Raw genomic sequence first — 19,573 nt, forward strand, 5'->3', positions numbered from 1 at the left:
AATACCGTTTCCTAGTTCTTATAATGTACTCTCACATATGTATACATAAATATAAGCATTAAGAGATGTATACAAGAAAATTTCCCATTCCTTCGCATATTTATTGCTATTCCCTGTGGTAATAGAGTTCGTTTAGTTACCTTTTGATAAATGCTTCGAATAATAGACATGCATATATAGTTATTCTTCCAAATATAATTCAATATTTTCAAGAAATGAATTTACTAAAATGTTGAACTATTTGAATATTGAAAAAAAAAACATAACCTCATAATACAATTCTATAAATGCATAGTAATAACTAGATTAATGAAATTATATTTTCGCTATTTTTCCTCTTTTTTAAATTATATCCTATCAATTTTATCATATGAAATATTAATATCAATTATATATTAGAACTAATTAAATATAAAAATATATATATAGTATTCAATTGTATATTCTTCATAGATATAAACAAAATTGCAACAATTGCAATTATAATATTTGTTTAATTAACGTAATAGCTTTTTATATAAACATGAAAAAATATAAATTATATACACATAAATATACTTAAAATGTTTTAATTTTTGAATAAATAAGTCAATTAAAATTTTCATTATATAATACAATATATAATTTCTTTTTTATACATATCCCAAATAATAGCAAAATTATATATGCAAATAAAATAGTGTTGTAACATAAATATCAATGAAATATAGTTCGCAGATTTAATTTTGAATTATGGTGTTATTTTATATTTCAATTTTTTTGCCAACAATTCAAAAAAATAATAACTGTATTTTATTTTGGTATAGACTTTTTTTTCGAATTATATAGCCGAAAAAAAACATCCATATATTAAATTTAATTTAATTTAAGAGTGATTCATTTTATCTTATTTCATGCGCATTTTTTAATGCTATTTTTTCAATGTCGAAATAAATATTTTTAAATATATTTTTAATATATATAATGCATTCTTATGAAAATAAAAAAGATAATAAATACAGGACAATTATTTTTTCAAAATATAGAATTGGAGAATATATTCATGAATATAACATCATAATATGAGGATTTAAATTCGGAGATTATTGTATTCGAAAAAAAATTCAGATTGTATATATATGCGATATATGCATATAAACACGTTTGAAACAGTCAAATATTTGTACAATTATCACTATTTCAAAAGAAAAATATTTTTTGATGACAATGGAATTTGGGGGCAGCAACTATTTTCGATTCAGATTAGCTTTGAGTTTAATTAGCGGAAAGGAAATAACAATTAAAAATATTAGAAAAAAAAATTCACACAAAAAAACAAGTAAAGACGAAGAAATTGATGATAATGAAATAAATGAAGGCCTACAAGAATATGAAGCAAAAATTTTAAAGCTTATAGATAAACTATGTGATGATACTATTATTAAAATTAATGAAGATGGAGATGAATTATATTTTAAACCAGGATTTTTAATAGGTAATGTAAATGATGAAGTTAAAATAAGTGACTTAAATAATACTTTTCATTGTGGTAATGAAAGAAGTATAAGCTATTTTTTAGAGTTTTTAATTATGATTGTTCCATTTTTTAAAAACCCAGTAAAATTATTATTAAAAGGAATAACAGACGATCAAATAGATAGAACCGTTTATACATGCAAAATAGTTTGTGAAAATTTTTTTAAAACTTTTTTAAATGTAAATGATGACTTTTTAAATATTACAATTTTAAAAAGAGGCACAAAATTAGACGCTACAGGTGAAGTTTCATTTTTTATGAATAATTTAAAAATGGTTAATTCTTTCGATATGCATGATGCTGGATTAGTTAAAAAAATCACAGGAACTATTGTATGTAACAAAATGTCTATGATTTTTCGAAATAAAATTGTAAATTGTGCAAAAAAAAATCTACATAATTTTACCCCATATGTTAGTATTGAAGTAGAAAAGGAAAAAAAAAACAACTATACTAATAAAAACAATTCTCAAAATAATTTTATGTCCTTATCTTTGTTTGCGCAAACAAAAAATAAATGTATTTATGGCACAGATCTTTATGTTGACAAATTTATGCTCCAACATGTTAAGGATATGTTAAATAGTCGGACTGAGGATAATCTGTCTATGCAACTTGGGGAGCATAAATGGGATGAAGGGCAAGTGGACGAAAATGATGAAGAAAAAGAAGAGGAAGAAGTAGAAGAAGATGAAGAAGAGGAAGAAAAAGACGATGAGGAAGAGGAAGAAGATGAAAATGAGGAAGAAGATGAAAATGAGGAAGATGAAAATGAGGAAGTAGAAGAAGATGATGAAAATGAAGAAGAGGAAGATGAAGATGAAAATGAAGAAGAGGAAGATGAAGATGAGGAAGTAGAAGAAGATGATGAAAATGAAGAAGAGGAAGATGCGGAAGTAGAAGAAGATGAAGGAGAAGAGAAAGAAAAAAAGCACCAATTAAATAATAGAGGCATTTCTACTTTTAAAGATGAAAATAAGGAGATGAATAATATTAGCAATATTGATGCCTCAAAAGATGCACTAAAAACACTGCATGATGTTGATATATACGAAAGACTAGGTTTTTTTATTTCCCTAAAATTAATGAACGAAATAAAAGGATTATCATCCATAGATTCAAGTTATCAGTGGTTGCCTTTGCTTTATATGGCATTGGCAAATGATACAGCCGTTTCCAAAATCTCACTAAGTGCTTTAAAACCTTACTCTATTGTTCTTATTCGCCTTTTAAGAGACTTTTTCAGTGTAGTTTTTGATATACAAAAAGTGGAAAAATCTCAAATTGAATATTCATACCTTATAAAATGTGTTGGTATAGGTTATCGTAACTTTTCAAAAAAAACTTTCTAGTTTAATAAATGAACATATTCCTTTGCAAAAATTATACATACAAGAATATGGTTAATTTCACAAAGGGTAATATATATACAAAATGCATAAAAATAAAAAAAAACTTACATTTTGTCTTTTGCCAATTTGCTGACTTTTTTTGTGTTTATATAATTTGACTACATAGTTTCACTCCTATTATGTTTTATTTTCATTGCATCATTTTATTGTTTTATTTTTATTGCTTTATTTTCATTGCTTTATTTTCATTATGTTTTGTTTCAAGTGGACTATCTTATACAATATGCACATAATACATGTTACATTTGTTTTAATTTTTTATTAATTTTGTTACGCTCACTTTTTATTTTATAAATTATATTCATATATTAACGTTGACATGTGTCAATAAGCATATGCATTTATATATATGCATAACATATGCAGTTTTAAAAACTTTTTAAATATATTTTTAAGAGACTAATTCTGACTATTAAAAAATTGCCTTATATTTTAACTCGTAAAGCTTTCCTGTTTTAAAATCATTTAAGCACACAAAGTGGCTATATTTTTTAAAAATTGAAAAAGTATGAAAAGAAGAAAAATTTAATTTTTAAATCGTCATACTATTCTTATGCTTATAAAAATTATATTCTCGAAACTATTACTTATGGAAAAAGCAAAATAACGAAAATAGCACATAAGCCCCTTGAAAATAGTTTTTCAAATGTATAAAAACTAATAATATGTGTCATCTTTTGTTTCATAATACCAAAAAAGAAAAAAAATAAAGACGTTGATTTTGAGCACGTAATATATACACATGCATATAAATAAATATATATTAGAGAACCCTAGTAAATTTATTAAAAAAAAATAAAATCAAAAATAGAAAAACACATCATATAAAAAATATATATATACATATATATATGTGCTTATGTGATGCATATTAATATTAATATAAACATATATTTAATATTGTATGCAATTAATAAAATATTATGAAACTTAAAGACAAAATTTTATGAATTATTCTATGAAATATATGCTAAAAAAAATAACAAAAGGATTAACATATGAAATATAAATGTATCTATAATGCAAATTTGCCATTCATAAATAATATATAATTACGATAAACAAATTATTGCATTATTATATATGGAATGTGTATACTGCGCAAATTATATATTTTAACTTAAAAATTTTGAATTATATAACTTATAAGATTCCATTGCCTCTCTATTTAGCATATACTAATAAGATCATCATAAAAAAATGAAAAAAATCTAAAATCAATTTTTAACAATAGTCTTCTTTTTCAATAATTTTTATATCGGATATTTCCTCTTTAAATACCAAAAAACATCATTTTTATTTCCCTTTTTTTCACAATTTGAAAAACTATTTCGTATATATATCTTTATAAATTGTTATGCAGTATATTTATTAAGCCCCATTAGCATCAGTTTCTTGATCTTCAAATAATTGATCATTTAAAATTTCTTCTGATTGATCATCTTCATATTCTGTATATGCATCATTAGGAGCACTTTCGGAATCTACATCAAATTCATATTTGCCTGATTCGATATTCTTCTTAGATTCCATAGATTTTAATTTCTCTTCCATATATGATGATAAATGTTTCAATGTGCATTCTTTTGGTAATAATGGGACATTCTTTTGGGTAATATTTGCATAAAAGGTATTAGATCTTCCTAATTTTAAATATGGTTCAGATACCCAGAATCTATATATTTGTGATTTTAATATTTGATCGATTTTTGATACAATCAAACCTGGATCGTGTCGTAATTTTGTTGAAAAACTGTTTTTACATTCATTTAATATACCATGTAAAAATAGTATTGGTTTTGATTCAACAGAATATAAAGTATTGTTATATATAGAAATAGTACATTGATCCCATATATCTCTTAATATCTATAATTAATAAAAAAAAAATAAATATATATATATAATATTATTATATAAAATTGAATACTTATAATATATTTGATATTTTTTATGAAGGTAAACTTACACATTCAGTTGCCTCTTCAACTTTATTGTTTCCTACAATTTCTCTGACTAGTAATACCCACCATATACGAGACCATCTTAAAATTTTTTTATAACGAACTGCTTTTTTTAATTTATTTATTATATCTGTTATTGGAACTTTAACACCGTGATCATATAGATCTTTTAAACTCATGCTAAAATAGTAATAAAAATGTAGAGGTAATATATAACAATATTATATTTAAAAATGTAAAGAACAAAAACTAATTACGTATGTATATATACACTATTTTTTTTATTAATTATTTTTTTTTATTAATTATTTTTTTTTACCTAAGGGGGTCTCTAATAACAGTTGACAAAGCAGTGGTTGCTGCTAAATCACTATATGCGTCACATTTTACAATATTTGTTGTATGCTTATAAGTTGCATAAAATAAAAAAAGAGACAAAAAATAACGAATCTTCATCTTTGCAATGTTAAAATAAAGTTATACTATAAATCGGTAATACTTGTAGTTATATAATATCTTTGATAGAGTATATTATTAATGGCATAAAAAAAAGCCAATATATAATAATGTAATAAGAATCAAAATTAATAAATAATTTAATTACTATTTAATAATAAATCGGTAAACTACAAGAAATCATTACAATAATAAATTATATTAATTTTGTGATTTTAATATATGAATTTAATATAAATAAAAAAAAAATTATGAATTCTCATAATATAAAAGATATTTTTTTTTTTGCTTAATTTAATTTATCAATATATAAAATTGTAAAAATAAAAATGTTATAATCAAATAATTAAAAAAAATCCCCCCAAAAAACTATACCTTGACAAATAAATTGATATATGCATACAAAAAATATAATCAAGGTAGCGAAAATGATATAGCGCTTAGAAATCCAAAGTTTTATAGAGTGAATTTGTTATATATATTGTATTTAAATTAATAAAATAAAAAAAACTTTATAAAATTTTGTTTTACATATAGTCTTAAATTAATATTTTATAAAAGCTATTTTTTATTTAATATATTTTAATTAACATTTAATAGGTTTTATATTATTTTATAATTTTTAATCTTCTATAATTTATAAAATAATCCATTATTGGGAGCGAGAGAAAAAAAAAAAAAACAGAGAAATAATTGTGAAAACGTTTTTTATATAAAAAATATATATTTTTAAAAGGGGCAAATTATAGAATATTATTTATATTATTAGAAAATAACATTTTATCACTAAAAATATTATCCAATCGCCTTTATTAACTATAAAAATTTTTAGCTTAAATTTTTTCTTGCATGCACAAACACGATTCTAAGGCTAACCACGAAATAAAGCATATAAATTGAATGGCTAATATGTAATAAATATACGCATTATAAATATAAAAAAAATATATAATTGTTTTTTTATCCATTTTTTACTCTATACAATTAAGCTAAGTATATTATAAAATTTACAATAATTGTGAATGCGTGGTAATAATATTTCATGTATATACTATATATAGGGTACCGTTATTTTTTTATGTAGTATAACATAATTTAGTAGTTATTTCGAATTGGAAACAAGTATAATTTTTTTAATTTTATTTTTAAAAAATAAATATTCTCAAATAGTCCATACAAAATATTGTTGTATAATAAATGCGAACGTTTGAATGTTTATATAATAAATAAAATGGGATGTGTATTGTTTTTAGTATATATAATACAGTTTGCTAATATGCACAAAAAGGGTGTATCACTATATACAAAATTTTTTATAAGCACACTGCTCCATTTTTATTAATAACATTAAAAAAATATCAACATTGTAAAATATTTATACCACCATATAAAAAAATAAAATAAATTAAATAGTTGATTGTTATAAAATTTTATTTTAAAAAATAAATATTCGATACTGAATAAAATATTTTCACTGAAAAATATGGAAATTCCCATTTATCCCAATTTTTATAATTCGACTATTTATAAAAATAGAGATAAAAATAATATAAAATGGTAATTGCTCAAATATACACGAGTGCATATATATATTAGTCTCTAAATATGTTTTACATATTAAAAGGGGTTAAAGTTATTTTTATGATAATTATGTGATTAAAAAATAATAAAATAAAGAAAATTCCTTGGAGTGTTAAAAATATTGTTTAATATTCAATGTATATAAAATAAATTAAAAAAAAAGGAAAACTACAAACTTCTATAACTGTTTTATAAAATTCAAACTCTTATTTAATGCTAATAAAAATTAAAAATAGTGTAAAATTATTTAAGAAGTTATCTTAAAGTATATTATCCTTATGCAGATAATATTCATAATTTTTTTTTTTTTCTATATTCTTGTAATGGGTAAATATTTTTTGTCCTTTTAAAATATCATATATAAAACTATTCATGATCTTCTTTTTATTATAAATCATTCAAAACAAATAAGTAAAACATACAAACATGCACAAATATATTATATATAAATTAAATAAAGGAAAAGAAATATTAAAATAAATAAATGAATAGACATGGAAAGAGAGCATGTTCAAAATATGAAAAAAATATATGCGTATATAATATTATATAGAATCAAAAAGCAAAAAATATAACGATAATAATAATAATAATATATCAAAATACATATTTCATTAAAAAATAAATAATTTTAAGTAAAAATATATATTTTTAAATTATAATTTTTAGTTTTCCATTGAAATAATAAAATAAAGCTATAAAACAATGTCTTTTTTTAAATATTGTTATATTAAACAATCTCAATAAATTATATAAAAATTTATGAAAATTACTTAAAACAAATTGCTATTTTGGTGTTAAAAATTATAAAAATAAATAATATTACATTTTTGAGGAAAAAATATATATGATAAAACATTCTGTTATATAAGTGCAATTTACATAAATATATAATAGCCTATTTTCCGATATAATTATATATATAATATTAAATATTACACATTTCACAAAATATTTTGTCAAATAATTTTGTATGAAAATACTTATGATTTTTTCGTTATATGCAAATTATAATTTTCAAAAAATTTTAAAACAAATTATTCCCAAAATATATTACATAAATATTTATTTATACTGTTAAATTCGTAAAAAATATATATATACATATATATATATATATTCCTACAAAAAATAATGTCATGTTATTTATATTACATTAAGTACGCACATTTAATTACAAACTCCCCCAAAAGAGAAATGATAAAAGATAACCGTTGAAAAAAAATTAAAATTTTTCAGTTTTATTAAAATAAATAAATAAATACCAAAAATATTTAGTAAAATAGTGAATCAATAAATCATCAAATGTCAAAAAGAGAATCAGACGACATCATATTACATAAAGCATGATAATTACCATTTATGATATATGACCCAGTAGAAAAATTATTTTTTTATCAATTAATTAGCTAGCTAAAAAGGAAATACGAAAAAAGAAAATATATATCAGAAAAATAATTGAATACTTAAGGCTAAAAATAAACTACTAAACATTTTTACATTATTCTGAACATTTCAGCATTAAAAAAAATTATATGATACAAAACAAAATATCTTGAAGTTTTATAATTTTTTTTAAAGATATAATAGTCCAAAAATATATGCATTTATAGTCTTTTACATTTACACTTGTGATAAAATCACATTTAACTAATCGAAACAATTTGATGACCACTAAATTCAAGAGTACACATAAAATACGTTTAAAAAAAAAAAATGAAAAAAAAAAAAAGTTTGGGATCCAAAGAAAATGAAAATGAAGAAAGAATAGAAGATTTTAAATTAGATAATGAAGACTTTATTGAAAAAAGTGAAACAAATGAAAGAACACAAATATATCATGATGATATGTATGATAATGATATAAAAATATGTTTACCAGCAAGGGTAGGATTTTTTAAAGCCCTTCAATCCATGACATCTGGTATAAAATGGGGATGGGGATTTACAAACACACCCAAAGAACCATCTGGATATTACATCAATGAAATATTATGTGGTTGTATATTATGTTTAACTATGTTACCTGAAATGATATCATTTTCGATGATTGCAAAAATACCACCATATATTGGATTGCAAGGGGCATCATTTTTATGTTTAATAACATCTATTTTTGGCGGATCACCTGGTGTTGTACATGGTGTTACAGGGGCATTTGCATCTGTGTGTTCAAACTATCTTATAGAAAATCATGCTGGAGGTTTACCAGAAGGAATAGAAAAATTATATATTTGTATATTAATATGTTCAATTATGCTATTATTTTTTTCCTTTTTTCATATGTCAGCTTTAATACAATTAATTCCAACACCAGTTTTTATTGGCTATTGTAATGGATTATCTATTATTTTTTTAATGGCACAATTACATACCTTGGAAAATCCATATACCCATGAATATATAACAGGGTATCATTTACTTTTTTTTGTTATTATATGTACTCTCGTAGTTTTGATAGTTGAACTATGGAAGAAAATACCTAAAGTAAGTAGCATCATACATGACTGAGAATGTTTTCATATATTCAATATCATTGTAAAATATTTTCCCAAAAAAAAATTAATTTTCCACTGTTTTATTTGCTTATTTTTTATGCTTATATTTGCTTATTTTCCATTTATTTCCACTTTTTTAGGTCGGACAAAAAATTCCATCAACACTAGTGGCAATAACCATCACGATATTTGTTGAATTTATTGTTCTTCGAAAAATTTTACACAATTTTGAAACTTTTAAAAATGTCAAATCATTTACGGTAGGGGATATGTTTTCTTTTACCTCTGAAAAAGCAAAACCTACTTTTTTATTTTCAAACAAGGAATTAGATTTTTCAAAAGTTGTTTTTGATATGGATTTAATTAAACAATTAGTAAATATGTTTGTTGTTTTATTAATAGAAGTACTAATGGTTAGTGAAGTTATTAAAGATATGGGAGGTGCAGAATGTGATACTAACGAAACTGTATTTTCTCTTTTTATTGGAAACTTATTATCTACATTAGGAAGTGCAGTTGGGGGTAGTAGTTTATTAGGGTTATCTGTTTTAAATTATAGAAATGGGGCAAGAGGAAAAGAGAGCGGACTTGTAGCATCTATTTTAATTTATGGAATATTATTATTTGGCTATTCTTTATTAAATTATATACCATTATCTTTTTTATGTGGTATTATGATAACTGTTTTTATTCATTGTTTTAAATGGTTCTCAATACCGATTATATTTTTTACTTTTTGTCCGGCTCATATTCGAAATTGCCACCCATGTATGAGCCGAAAAATATCTAGATGGGATGCTTTCATAATAGTCCTTGTCACATTCTTATGTGTAATAAATCAAAAAAAAAAAAATTGCATACGATAATGATTTTCATAAATTTTAAGCATATAATTTTTTTTTTTTTTTTTTTTTTTCTTTGTAGGTTTTGGTAAGTGTTCCAGCAGGCGTACTTGCTGGGGTAATTTTATCCTCATTAGTATATGTCTGGCAAAGCAAATCAACCTTCAAATTTGAAATTTTTTATGATAAAGATACAGACACTAAGGTAACGAGGAAACAAATAATAAAAAAATGTGTATATGTTAATGTGTTTCTGAAAATATGACATTTTATATATATACCAACCCACAAATTGTGCATATAAATAATATAACCAATTTATTTCATATATATTTTCTACTCCTTCTTAATGTAGTATTACGAAATCGAAGGACACTTATTTTATGCATCGAAGAAAATGTTCACAAGATTATTCAGATATGAAAACGATAGTCAAACTATCAATATTGTATTAAAAGGAAAAAGCACATTATTTGATTACACAGCTATTGAAGCACTAACATCTGTAAAACATCAATATAATATTAACAATAAAAATGTTAATATTCATGGATTAAGTCATGAATGCATTAAAAAAATTGCAAAGATGAACCATTTATGTAAACAAATTGATGTAGATCTCGTTAAAGTCGAAACCCCCGTTGTACCATTATTATACAAACCATTGCAAACAATATTTATGGTATTATATAATTTCATAAAACTTTATAAAATTTTCATATTTATAATGTACAATGCTGATATACCATTTTTTTATTCTTTTTTTGTAGACACCTAAAACGATCAGACGAAGAATTATTTCTAAAAATAAAAAAGGCAAAAAAAAAAGTTCGGAGCAAAATAAATCACATGAAGATTTTGACATTTAGAAAGTTTAAGCAAACATATATATACATATGCTTGTATATATTTATAAAAATATTGGTGCCCTTTAATCCCGCAATTTTGTTGTTATTATAATTATCATTATATGATATTTTAATTTAAACAAAAGGATATTTCTCATATTTAAGTTTTTCTCTTTTTTTGTTATTTATCTGTAAATAATTTATTTAATTTTTATAATTAATTTATGTATTGTCAAGTAAAAAAATTAATAATATTTTATCCATATATATATATATATATATATATATATATATATATATATATACGTATGTATGGAGCGAGATCGTCTTCCTATATTTTTTTTGTATCCTTTAAATTTGTCCATTATTTTTATTGCATATGGTTATGTATGCTTTTAAATTTTTTTTTTATGTATTCAAATTTTTCATTATAATTTCTGTAAAATAAAATAAATAACAAATATATTATTTTTCATTATATTTATGCAGTGTTTAGTTACATATCGATACACAATCTGCTTATATAAATATAATTGCATATATACATAATGGTAATTCTTCAAAATATATAATAGTGTTTTAACTGTGAAATTGTAAATTCTTTCAAACAATTTATTTAACTGCTTGTTGTAAGCATACCTTAGCTTTTTCCATTCGTGCTCGTACAAAATGATGGGGTTCCTAAAAATAAAAGAAAAATAAAAAGGAGTAAAAAACAAATATGACCATTATCTGCCAATACATAAATACCATCTCATACAATAATATAGTACAAACAACACATTATATAAACACACACAAATACACGCACATATATGATTTTTGATCCTAACCATCCTAAAAACTTCAAGTTCCTAAGTTTATAATTCAAATGATGTTTATGAAATTTATTGAGATTTTCCTTCATTTTTTTATTCACACATATATTGTGTACAAACTCGACATAAATGTTTTTAAAACCAATTAAAGCATAAATTGGATATATGCTCGTATGTGTATTTGTAATTTTATATCTTCGAAGAAAGGATGAAATTGTTAAAAAAAAAAAAAAAAAAAAAAAAAGTATGAATGCAGAAACAAAACTGTGTGACATTTTTAAATGATGAAAATATTCCATAATAGTGTATATATTTTGTGATAAATAGTTACCCATTTTCCTTTATAAAAAATTGTGCTTGTTTGATAAATATGGTATCCCTAATTGTCTTGCCTAAAATACAGTTATTATATAATAATATTTTATTGAGCTTAAAAATTAATTTAAATTAAAAAAAAAAGTTTGTTTAATTTTTTTTAAATATTACCCTCCATTGTTAGGTTCTTAACAAAGTCAAAAAAGTTCGAATTTGGCAAATAAAAAGTGTTAAAAAGATAGTTGTCTGAACGGATAAGTATATCTATAAATTTAAGTCTATATAAATTAATTGAAGAGATTGATATATTAGGAGTGGTTATATCATTTTTCTCTTTTGATTTCATATATAATTGATGTATATTATTTATATTGTCATATGAAATACGAGCATTCAAATTATTAGTAGCATTTTCTTCATTCAAATCAAAATTATTATCTATTATAACATTATCATTATATTGATATTTGTTATAAGTAGGATATTCTGTTTGTTTATCATTTTGCATAATTTCTTGTTTTAATAAATATATCAATTGATTTGTATTTTTATAATTATGATAATTTGATATAAATAAATTATAAATTATTTTTATAAGCATATGCATATCTTTATTATTATTTTTATCATAATTATCTCGAAATAAATCTAATAAAATGTGTATATCTGTAATTTCATAATTAAGACGCGAACAAGCTTTTATAATTGTTGTTAGTGTATTACAAATACTGCTATTACTCAAAGTTCCGGTTGTAAATTTATTAACAACTTCATCTATACATCTAGAAAACATTTTTTGATTTGCCCATTTTTTATTTTTAAAAGATGATATGAACTTAATACATTCAACTAGCTCTTCTAATGAATAAAGAGAAATTAAATTGCTAAGTTCAGAATAAATATAATTGTAAATTACATTATCATAATCTATATTTAAATAATAAATAAATTTAAATAATAATAACAAATCATTTTTATTTTCAATTTCGTCTTTTCTTATATTATTTTGATCATTAAATATTAAATTATTATAATTTTTAATGAATGAAATATATGATAAAATTAAATCCTTTGCATGATCTTTTTGAATTAATATTCTTCTTGATAATATTATACTATATGTAAATAACATTTTAAAATCTTTTTTTTCATAATTATTTAATATATCATTATTTAATAATTTATTAATACTTTCTTTTATTTCATTTTTATAATTTTTATAACTTTTTATAGATATATCTTTTTCTGATTTATATGTCTCAATACATTCAATAAAATTATGAGACACTTTTTCGAATTTTTCTAATTCCATTTTTAAGCTCGTAAAGGATCGTCTTATGCATGTTTGAAAGAACCTATTCATTATTTCTAAAATCTTATTTTCTCAAATAACCCTATTTGTATATCCATATATATACATATATAAGAAAACTGTAAGCATGATACTATATTTTGTTTCCCCCTATGGAACAATATATATGCATCTATGTATGAACCCAAGTAACCACTTGAGTAATACAAATTTGATAAACACCTCAAGATGTTTATTTTGATCCTTTTGTGGAATATTTTTCGCTAGTCTATCCATATATATAGACATTTGCTCTCTATTTTACTATTGCCAAAATAGAAAGCCAATGGAAAATAGGTGCATGGCTAAGTAACAAACAAAGGCATATTTTATTTAAAAAAAAAAAAAAAATATACATATATATATGTTTAAAATAAATTAATTATGGCCATTAATTATCCGATCCATAAATGATCCTTAGATGGTTTTTGTGTCAACTAAAAAAAAGATAAAATGTGTACATTTTTGCAGAACGGTTTCAAATGTAAAAATTGCAAAAAAAATAAAATAATAATAAATCTAGAAATAGAAAAAATGAGAAAAAATGAGAAAAAAATGTGAAAGCATAATTAAGCAGCATTTATTCAATACATTTTGGAAAAAAAAATGCCGGAAATTAAGCATCTTTAAAACTAATTTATATTTGTGAATCGTATATTTTTTCACATATACAAAATATCTTAGGATTTAAAAAAAAATATATAAGATATATTAATTTGGCCATACACTTACAAATCTATATCGAACAAAACGATTTTGAATATAAGGATGTTTTGAAGTTAAAAAAAAAAAAAATTAAAAATATGTTAAAATAGTACATACATACTATAATTAAATATTGAAAGAAAAAATATGTTTATATATATGTATAGTATTTTATCTATTTGAATACATAAATAGATAAAAATATTTTTTTGCAGGATTGTAAACAAATTGCAAATAAGTATAACAAAAGTACCCATAAAAAAAATAAATCAAATAATATTATATTGACAATAAATGGAAAAATCATAAAGAAATTAAAAAACAATCAATTATTTTTAAAATATAAGTCATGTGTAAAAAAAAAAATGAAAACAAATTGGAGCGCGCCTCTAATTATAGTACATATAAATTGCGAATTCATATCCCCTCTTACACATATACATCGAATGACACTACAATAATACCAAAGAAACTAAATATTTTTAACATGCTTATTTTATTTGTGGAGTGGAGAAAAGGTATATCTACAAATATTGCCTAACTTTGCTTAACTTTGCTTAACTTTTGAACTAAAATTTCAAACTATTACGTACTAAATATAAAATCCAATATAGGATTAAAAAAAGAAGTAAATCTCTCTTCATAAAAAATTACGAATTATTTTTCAACACATTTAATTTTTTATAATATTTTACGGATAAATATTTCGGCTTTGTCATATAGAAAAATTCACCATCTACTTGAAAATAGACACCCGTGATATTTTCTTTAAAATCTATTTTCCATGGTCCTTCTCCTTGATGTATTCTACAAGCTCGACCTTTAAATGCAAATTCTAGCCCCAAATCAACACCTGAACGATATGTAACGAATTCTAATATTCCATCTCCAACTTGTTGTTGTGAACGTCTTAAATCATTATATTTTTTTTTATTTTCAGCATTATAATCTTTTGGTAATTTTAAACCTAGTTTATCTGTATGTTTCCATATATCATTTCCAGATGAATATGATGGTATATTAACACATACAATACTCATAGCTTTGTTTAATAAAGGAGCATTTTCTTTTTTATTTGTTGTAAATATAATATCTTCAAAATTATCCCCAGTTGTCATTTTATCAATTACTAAATTAATAGGTACATTTTTTTTAGATGATATTTTTTTAAACCCTTCAATAGCATATACCATTTTATTTAATATTGCATTATTTTTACGGTGTCTTTCAAAACCTCGACCTATTCTTGAATCAATCCCAATACTAAAATAATTAGTCATATGGAATTTTAAATTTTTTACATTATCATTATTTTTGGTTAATGTTTCTTTTTGTTTTGTTTTTGAATTTATTTTATCAAAATATCCATCCTCATTTAACACAACTTCAATATTCCAATAATCATGATATAGAATTTCGGATTTAAATATTTGAGAAATAACATTATTTAAAATTCCAAATGTATCTTTAGGTTTTAACATTCCAATTGGTTTTTTCCATCCAAATGCATTAGCGAAATCATTACCAGTCCCAAATGGAATCATAGAAATAGCAAAAATACTTGTATCTATATCATATAATTCTGCTTCTTTTAAAACCCAATTTAAAGTTCCATCACCTCCAGCTATAATTACATACACAGGAATGTCATCATGACATAATTTTACGAAATTATTTTTATTTTCAATATTACATATATTATTTTTTTTTTGAGATGCTTTTTTTGGAACTTGTTTATTTTCAAAATTATTCAAATTAACATTTTGTTCATTTTCAATATCACTTTTTATATTATCATTATTCACATAATTTTTAGATTCACGTTCTATATTATCTATCACACTTTTAAGTTTTAAAAAACCTTGATTTTTACCAGGCTCGCCTTCTAATAAATTGTATATGTGCAAATGGCAATTCTCTGGTTTCTGGTATACTATTTCATTGGCAGAAAACTATGAAAAAGGGGGAAAATAAAATAAAAATAATATGTGTGAACATGTGTATTAATAAAAAATATATACATATTCATAAGTTGATGCATAACTGCATAATGAGACATTAATTATTTGGGAAATGTCTTTTACTTCAGTAAATATGGATGCTTGATTTCCTCCGGATATTGGATTGGTGAATAAAAAAAGATGTTTCATATTTTAAATTTAATCATATAACGTAATAAAGAATATCACGTAAATAATATATAACCATGCATAATGTTTGCTTATATATTTTTTTTTAATTTCAACTACGTGATAAATATGCAATAATAACATAATAATAATAATAACAATGTTGCTCTAAATAAAGAGTACACTATTATAATAATAAAATTAAAAGAGTTATGATTTTCAATTATTTTTTGGAACACCTTTCTTGAAGTACTTAATCTTGTTATAGCTATTTGGGGTAATAAAATTTAACATACCTCAACCCATTTTTCATTTATTAATACATTTTATTATTTAAAAAAAAAAATGTTTCAATAGAAAAAAAAAAATTAGTGCCTAACCTGAAAACATAGATAATGATTCATAATTTATTCAGTGCAACATGTTAAACTCAAATATTTTATATTATATATAAATAGTTTGAATATTCTAAAAAAACAAAAAAATATAATTGTAAAACTTAATTTTTGCACTTATGCAAAAAAAATTATGAATAATAATAAATTCGTAAGAAATCTATTTTTTTTATAATTACAAAATAGTTAGCACATAAAATGCACTAAAAATTGAGGGAAAAAACAAACAAAAAATATTAAGTAAAAAAAAATCAATAAAATTTAATAAAAACATATATTAATTAATCCTAAACTCCTCTTATTTTATTAAGACGAATTCTCACATTATTATTAAATTATTCGCATGGTATTATTTGCGTATTGTTTAATATATTATTCCCTTTAATATAATTTAATTTATTGTTTTTTTTTTTTCGAATAATTTGGTTTATCTATAATGATATACTCCAGCTGGCGATGATTCAAATTTATGTCCATCATTTTTATTTATAGAATTATAAAATGATGCATCGCTACTTGAATCTAATATTGTGACCATCTTATCTTTTTCATTAGTATATTCTTTATATATATCTGTACAATTATCTTCTACGTTTAAAAATGTGTAATTTGTTGGTTCTGTATTTGCTCTTTTCATATAATTTTTCATCTCAGTATATCCATTATCTACTTCGTTATTATATATAAATAATAACGCTATTGACAAAAAAACAATGAATACAAATAAACATAAAAAGACAGCAGTGTCACAAAAAAGCCAAAGCACACATGGGGATATGGATAATATAATCATTGACATAATTGAACTCACAATTACTTTCCATGTGATATTCTAAAAAAAATAATAAAATGAAAATAAAAATTATTTAAAATCATATTAACAATGTTGTTTATTCATTTTGTGCATAATTATATATGTAATGTTAATAATATACATATATGGATATAATACATAGCCATTATCTTACCTTAGAACTATTTTCAAGGAAAATAAAAATTTGAATAAATAAAAAGATATAAGCTATTATACGAAATACCCATAATGCTCGATTATTACCATAATTTTTATAAATAAAATTTTTTGTATGATTAGTCATTATTTTGTTATCTTCAGATAGTAAAATTACATCTTTATTCATGATATTAACTGTATCAATTTCGAATATGGTATTTAGTAATCTTGCTTTCTGAATTCCTATAGCCGTTGCATGCGTAGACGCGTTGCCATAAAATGAAACCCTTATGTCACCTATCTGTAAATCATAGAAGAGTATATATATTTCCTATTTTATTCACAAAATCAAATTATGAATTTAATTAATGGATATTTATTATATAATATTTTCCATAATGAAAATTAAATAATTTGATAATAATTATACTTGGGGATTTAATGGATCTCCTGTATACAAATAGTTGTCATAAACATTAGTGTTTAAATGATCAATCGTAAATGGAGGTTTTATTTCTGATTCAGTGAACCATCCATCATCTATTAAGTCTAATTTTTTCTTTTTCTGAAAATTTATGAGCGAATTTTGTAGAAGTCTATAATTTCCAACTTTTGCATAATTAGCGTACTGAAAAAAAAAAAACATATTGAAAATATCAGCATTTGTATGTCTTCAATTATTAAAATGGAAAATACATTAGAAATGGTATAAATGACTATATATATCCTTATTTAATAATGCTATATTTACATGAATGGTTATGCACATATATACATATTGAAATGCAATTTTAATATTTGTTTTTTGGCTCGTATTTTTTTATTTTCTTATTATTTCATTGACAATTTGATCGCTAACCTTTCTTCCTATTCCACCAACAGCGGGGATATAAGTAGGATTTTTTCGATTTTTGTAAAAATAATGAAAATTGTAAGGGGTCTTTACTATATGATCTTCAAATTTCCCTTTAGAAAATAAACCTAAATATCCATAATGGCCTACCCACTGATACATTTCAACTTTTGTTTCGAAAAATATCCCTCTAAATGAATAAATATTGGAACTAAATTCTGGTGGAGCATAAAATGTTTCCTGGTCTTGTAATGGGCAATTCTATTTTAAATTATTCAATTAAAAATAAGTATTTCTCACACATAATATATATATATTTATGTGTGCATCATTTCATATATTTTTAATAATATCTGTACTTTTCGCAAATATTTATTTATTTTAATTATTATTATCCTCTTACTATATGTATGATTTTTCCATTATTTTCGTCAAGGGGGATGCATGGGGCCTAATAAAAAATCATTTTAATAGTAAACATTATTTATAACTTTTAAAGATTTTTCAAGAATTATACATGTTATCTTACTCTAATGGCATTTTTTATTATGGGTTTTAATTCTTTAGAATATCTAATATATTTGTATTCGTTCAAAATAGTAAATATTAAAAGGATTATAGTAAGCGATGTTGCATATATAGATAAAATATTTTTCCGAAAACAAAAGTCTTCATAGTTAACCATTTTTTCCTTTTTTTAATATATATATATTTGGTTTTTATTAAATGAAATAATTAATAAAAATTTTATTCTTTACTATTATTTTAACTTTTAAGATAACCATTTTATTATCAAACGCTAAACCATATGTCTTTAATTTAAAATTAAACACCACCCCCACAAATATTATATATATAGGCACCAAAAAAATTTAAATAAAAAAAAATTGAGAACAAATTTAATCAATTTTTTTTAAACAACATAAAAGGTTTATGAA

At 22.1% G+C, this 19,573-nt stretch overlaps 6 protein-coding genes across 6 annotated transcripts; 2 read left to right on the plus strand and 4 right to left on the minus strand.

Moving 5' to 3' along the window:
- Positions 1-1,206: 1,206 nt before the first annotated feature.
- PY17X_1338900 (RNA 3'-terminal phosphate cyclase protein) lies at positions 1,207-2,868 on the plus strand (the record flags this gene model as incomplete). The annotated part of the gene is made up of 1 exon (XM_721334.2): positions 1,207-2,868. One exon carries the CDS (start codon positions 1,207-1,209, stop codon positions 2,866-2,868), a length of 1,662 nt encoding a protein of 553 aa, XP_726427.2.
- Positions 2,869-4,299: 1,431 nt separating this feature from the next.
- PY17X_1339000 (uncharacterized protein) lies at positions 4,300-5,348 on the minus strand (the record flags this gene model as incomplete). The annotated part of the gene is made up of 3 exons (XM_721335.1): positions 4,300-4,797; positions 4,898-5,072; positions 5,212-5,348. The coding sequence occupies 3 exons, from the start codon at positions 5,346-5,348 to the stop codon at positions 4,300-4,302; spliced, it is 810 nt and encodes a 269-aa protein (XP_726428.1).
- Positions 5,349-8,645: 3,297 nt separating this feature from the next.
- PY17X_1339100 (inorganic anion antiporter, putative) lies at positions 8,646-11,138 on the plus strand (the record flags this gene model as incomplete). Its single annotated transcript, XM_022957178.1, has 5 exons — positions 8,646-9,416; positions 9,568-10,257; positions 10,352-10,474; positions 10,625-10,951; positions 11,040-11,138. 5 exons carry the CDS (start codon positions 8,646-8,648, stop codon positions 11,136-11,138), a joined length of 2,010 nt encoding a protein of 669 aa, XP_022813639.1.
- A 349-nt stretch (positions 11,139-11,487) lies between these two features.
- On the minus strand, positions 11,488-13,613 carry PY17X_1339200 (RAP protein, putative; the record flags this gene model as incomplete). The annotated part of the gene is made up of 5 exons (XM_722949.2): positions 11,488-11,554; positions 11,757-11,798; positions 11,951-12,130; positions 12,267-12,327; positions 12,422-13,613. 5 exons carry the CDS (start codon positions 13,611-13,613, stop codon positions 11,488-11,490), a joined length of 1,542 nt encoding a protein of 513 aa, XP_728042.2.
- A 1,343-nt stretch (positions 13,614-14,956) lies between these two features.
- On the minus strand, positions 14,957-16,456 carry PY17X_1339300 (diacylglycerol kinase, putative; the record flags this gene model as incomplete). The annotated part of the gene is made up of 2 exons (XM_721900.1): positions 14,957-16,258; positions 16,391-16,456. 2 exons carry the CDS (start codon positions 16,454-16,456, stop codon positions 14,957-14,959), a joined length of 1,368 nt encoding a protein of 455 aa, XP_726993.1.
- An 801-nt stretch (positions 16,457-17,257) lies between these two features.
- On the minus strand, positions 17,258-19,320 carry PY17X_1339400 (transmembrane protein 43, putative; the record flags this gene model as incomplete). Its single annotated transcript, XM_022957180.1, has 6 exons — positions 17,258-17,662; positions 17,799-18,083; positions 18,213-18,410; positions 18,642-18,896; positions 19,039-19,086; positions 19,165-19,320. 6 exons carry the CDS (start codon positions 19,318-19,320, stop codon positions 17,258-17,260), a joined length of 1,347 nt encoding a protein of 448 aa, XP_022813640.1.
- Between the last annotated feature and the right edge of the window lie 253 nt (positions 19,321-19,573).

The sequence above is a fragment of the Plasmodium yoelii genome, assembly GCF_900002385.2.
Source record: "Plasmodium yoelii strain 17X genome assembly, chromosome: 13".
Taxonomy (NCBI): Eukaryota; Apicomplexa; class Aconoidasida; order Haemosporida; family Plasmodiidae; genus Plasmodium; species Plasmodium yoelii.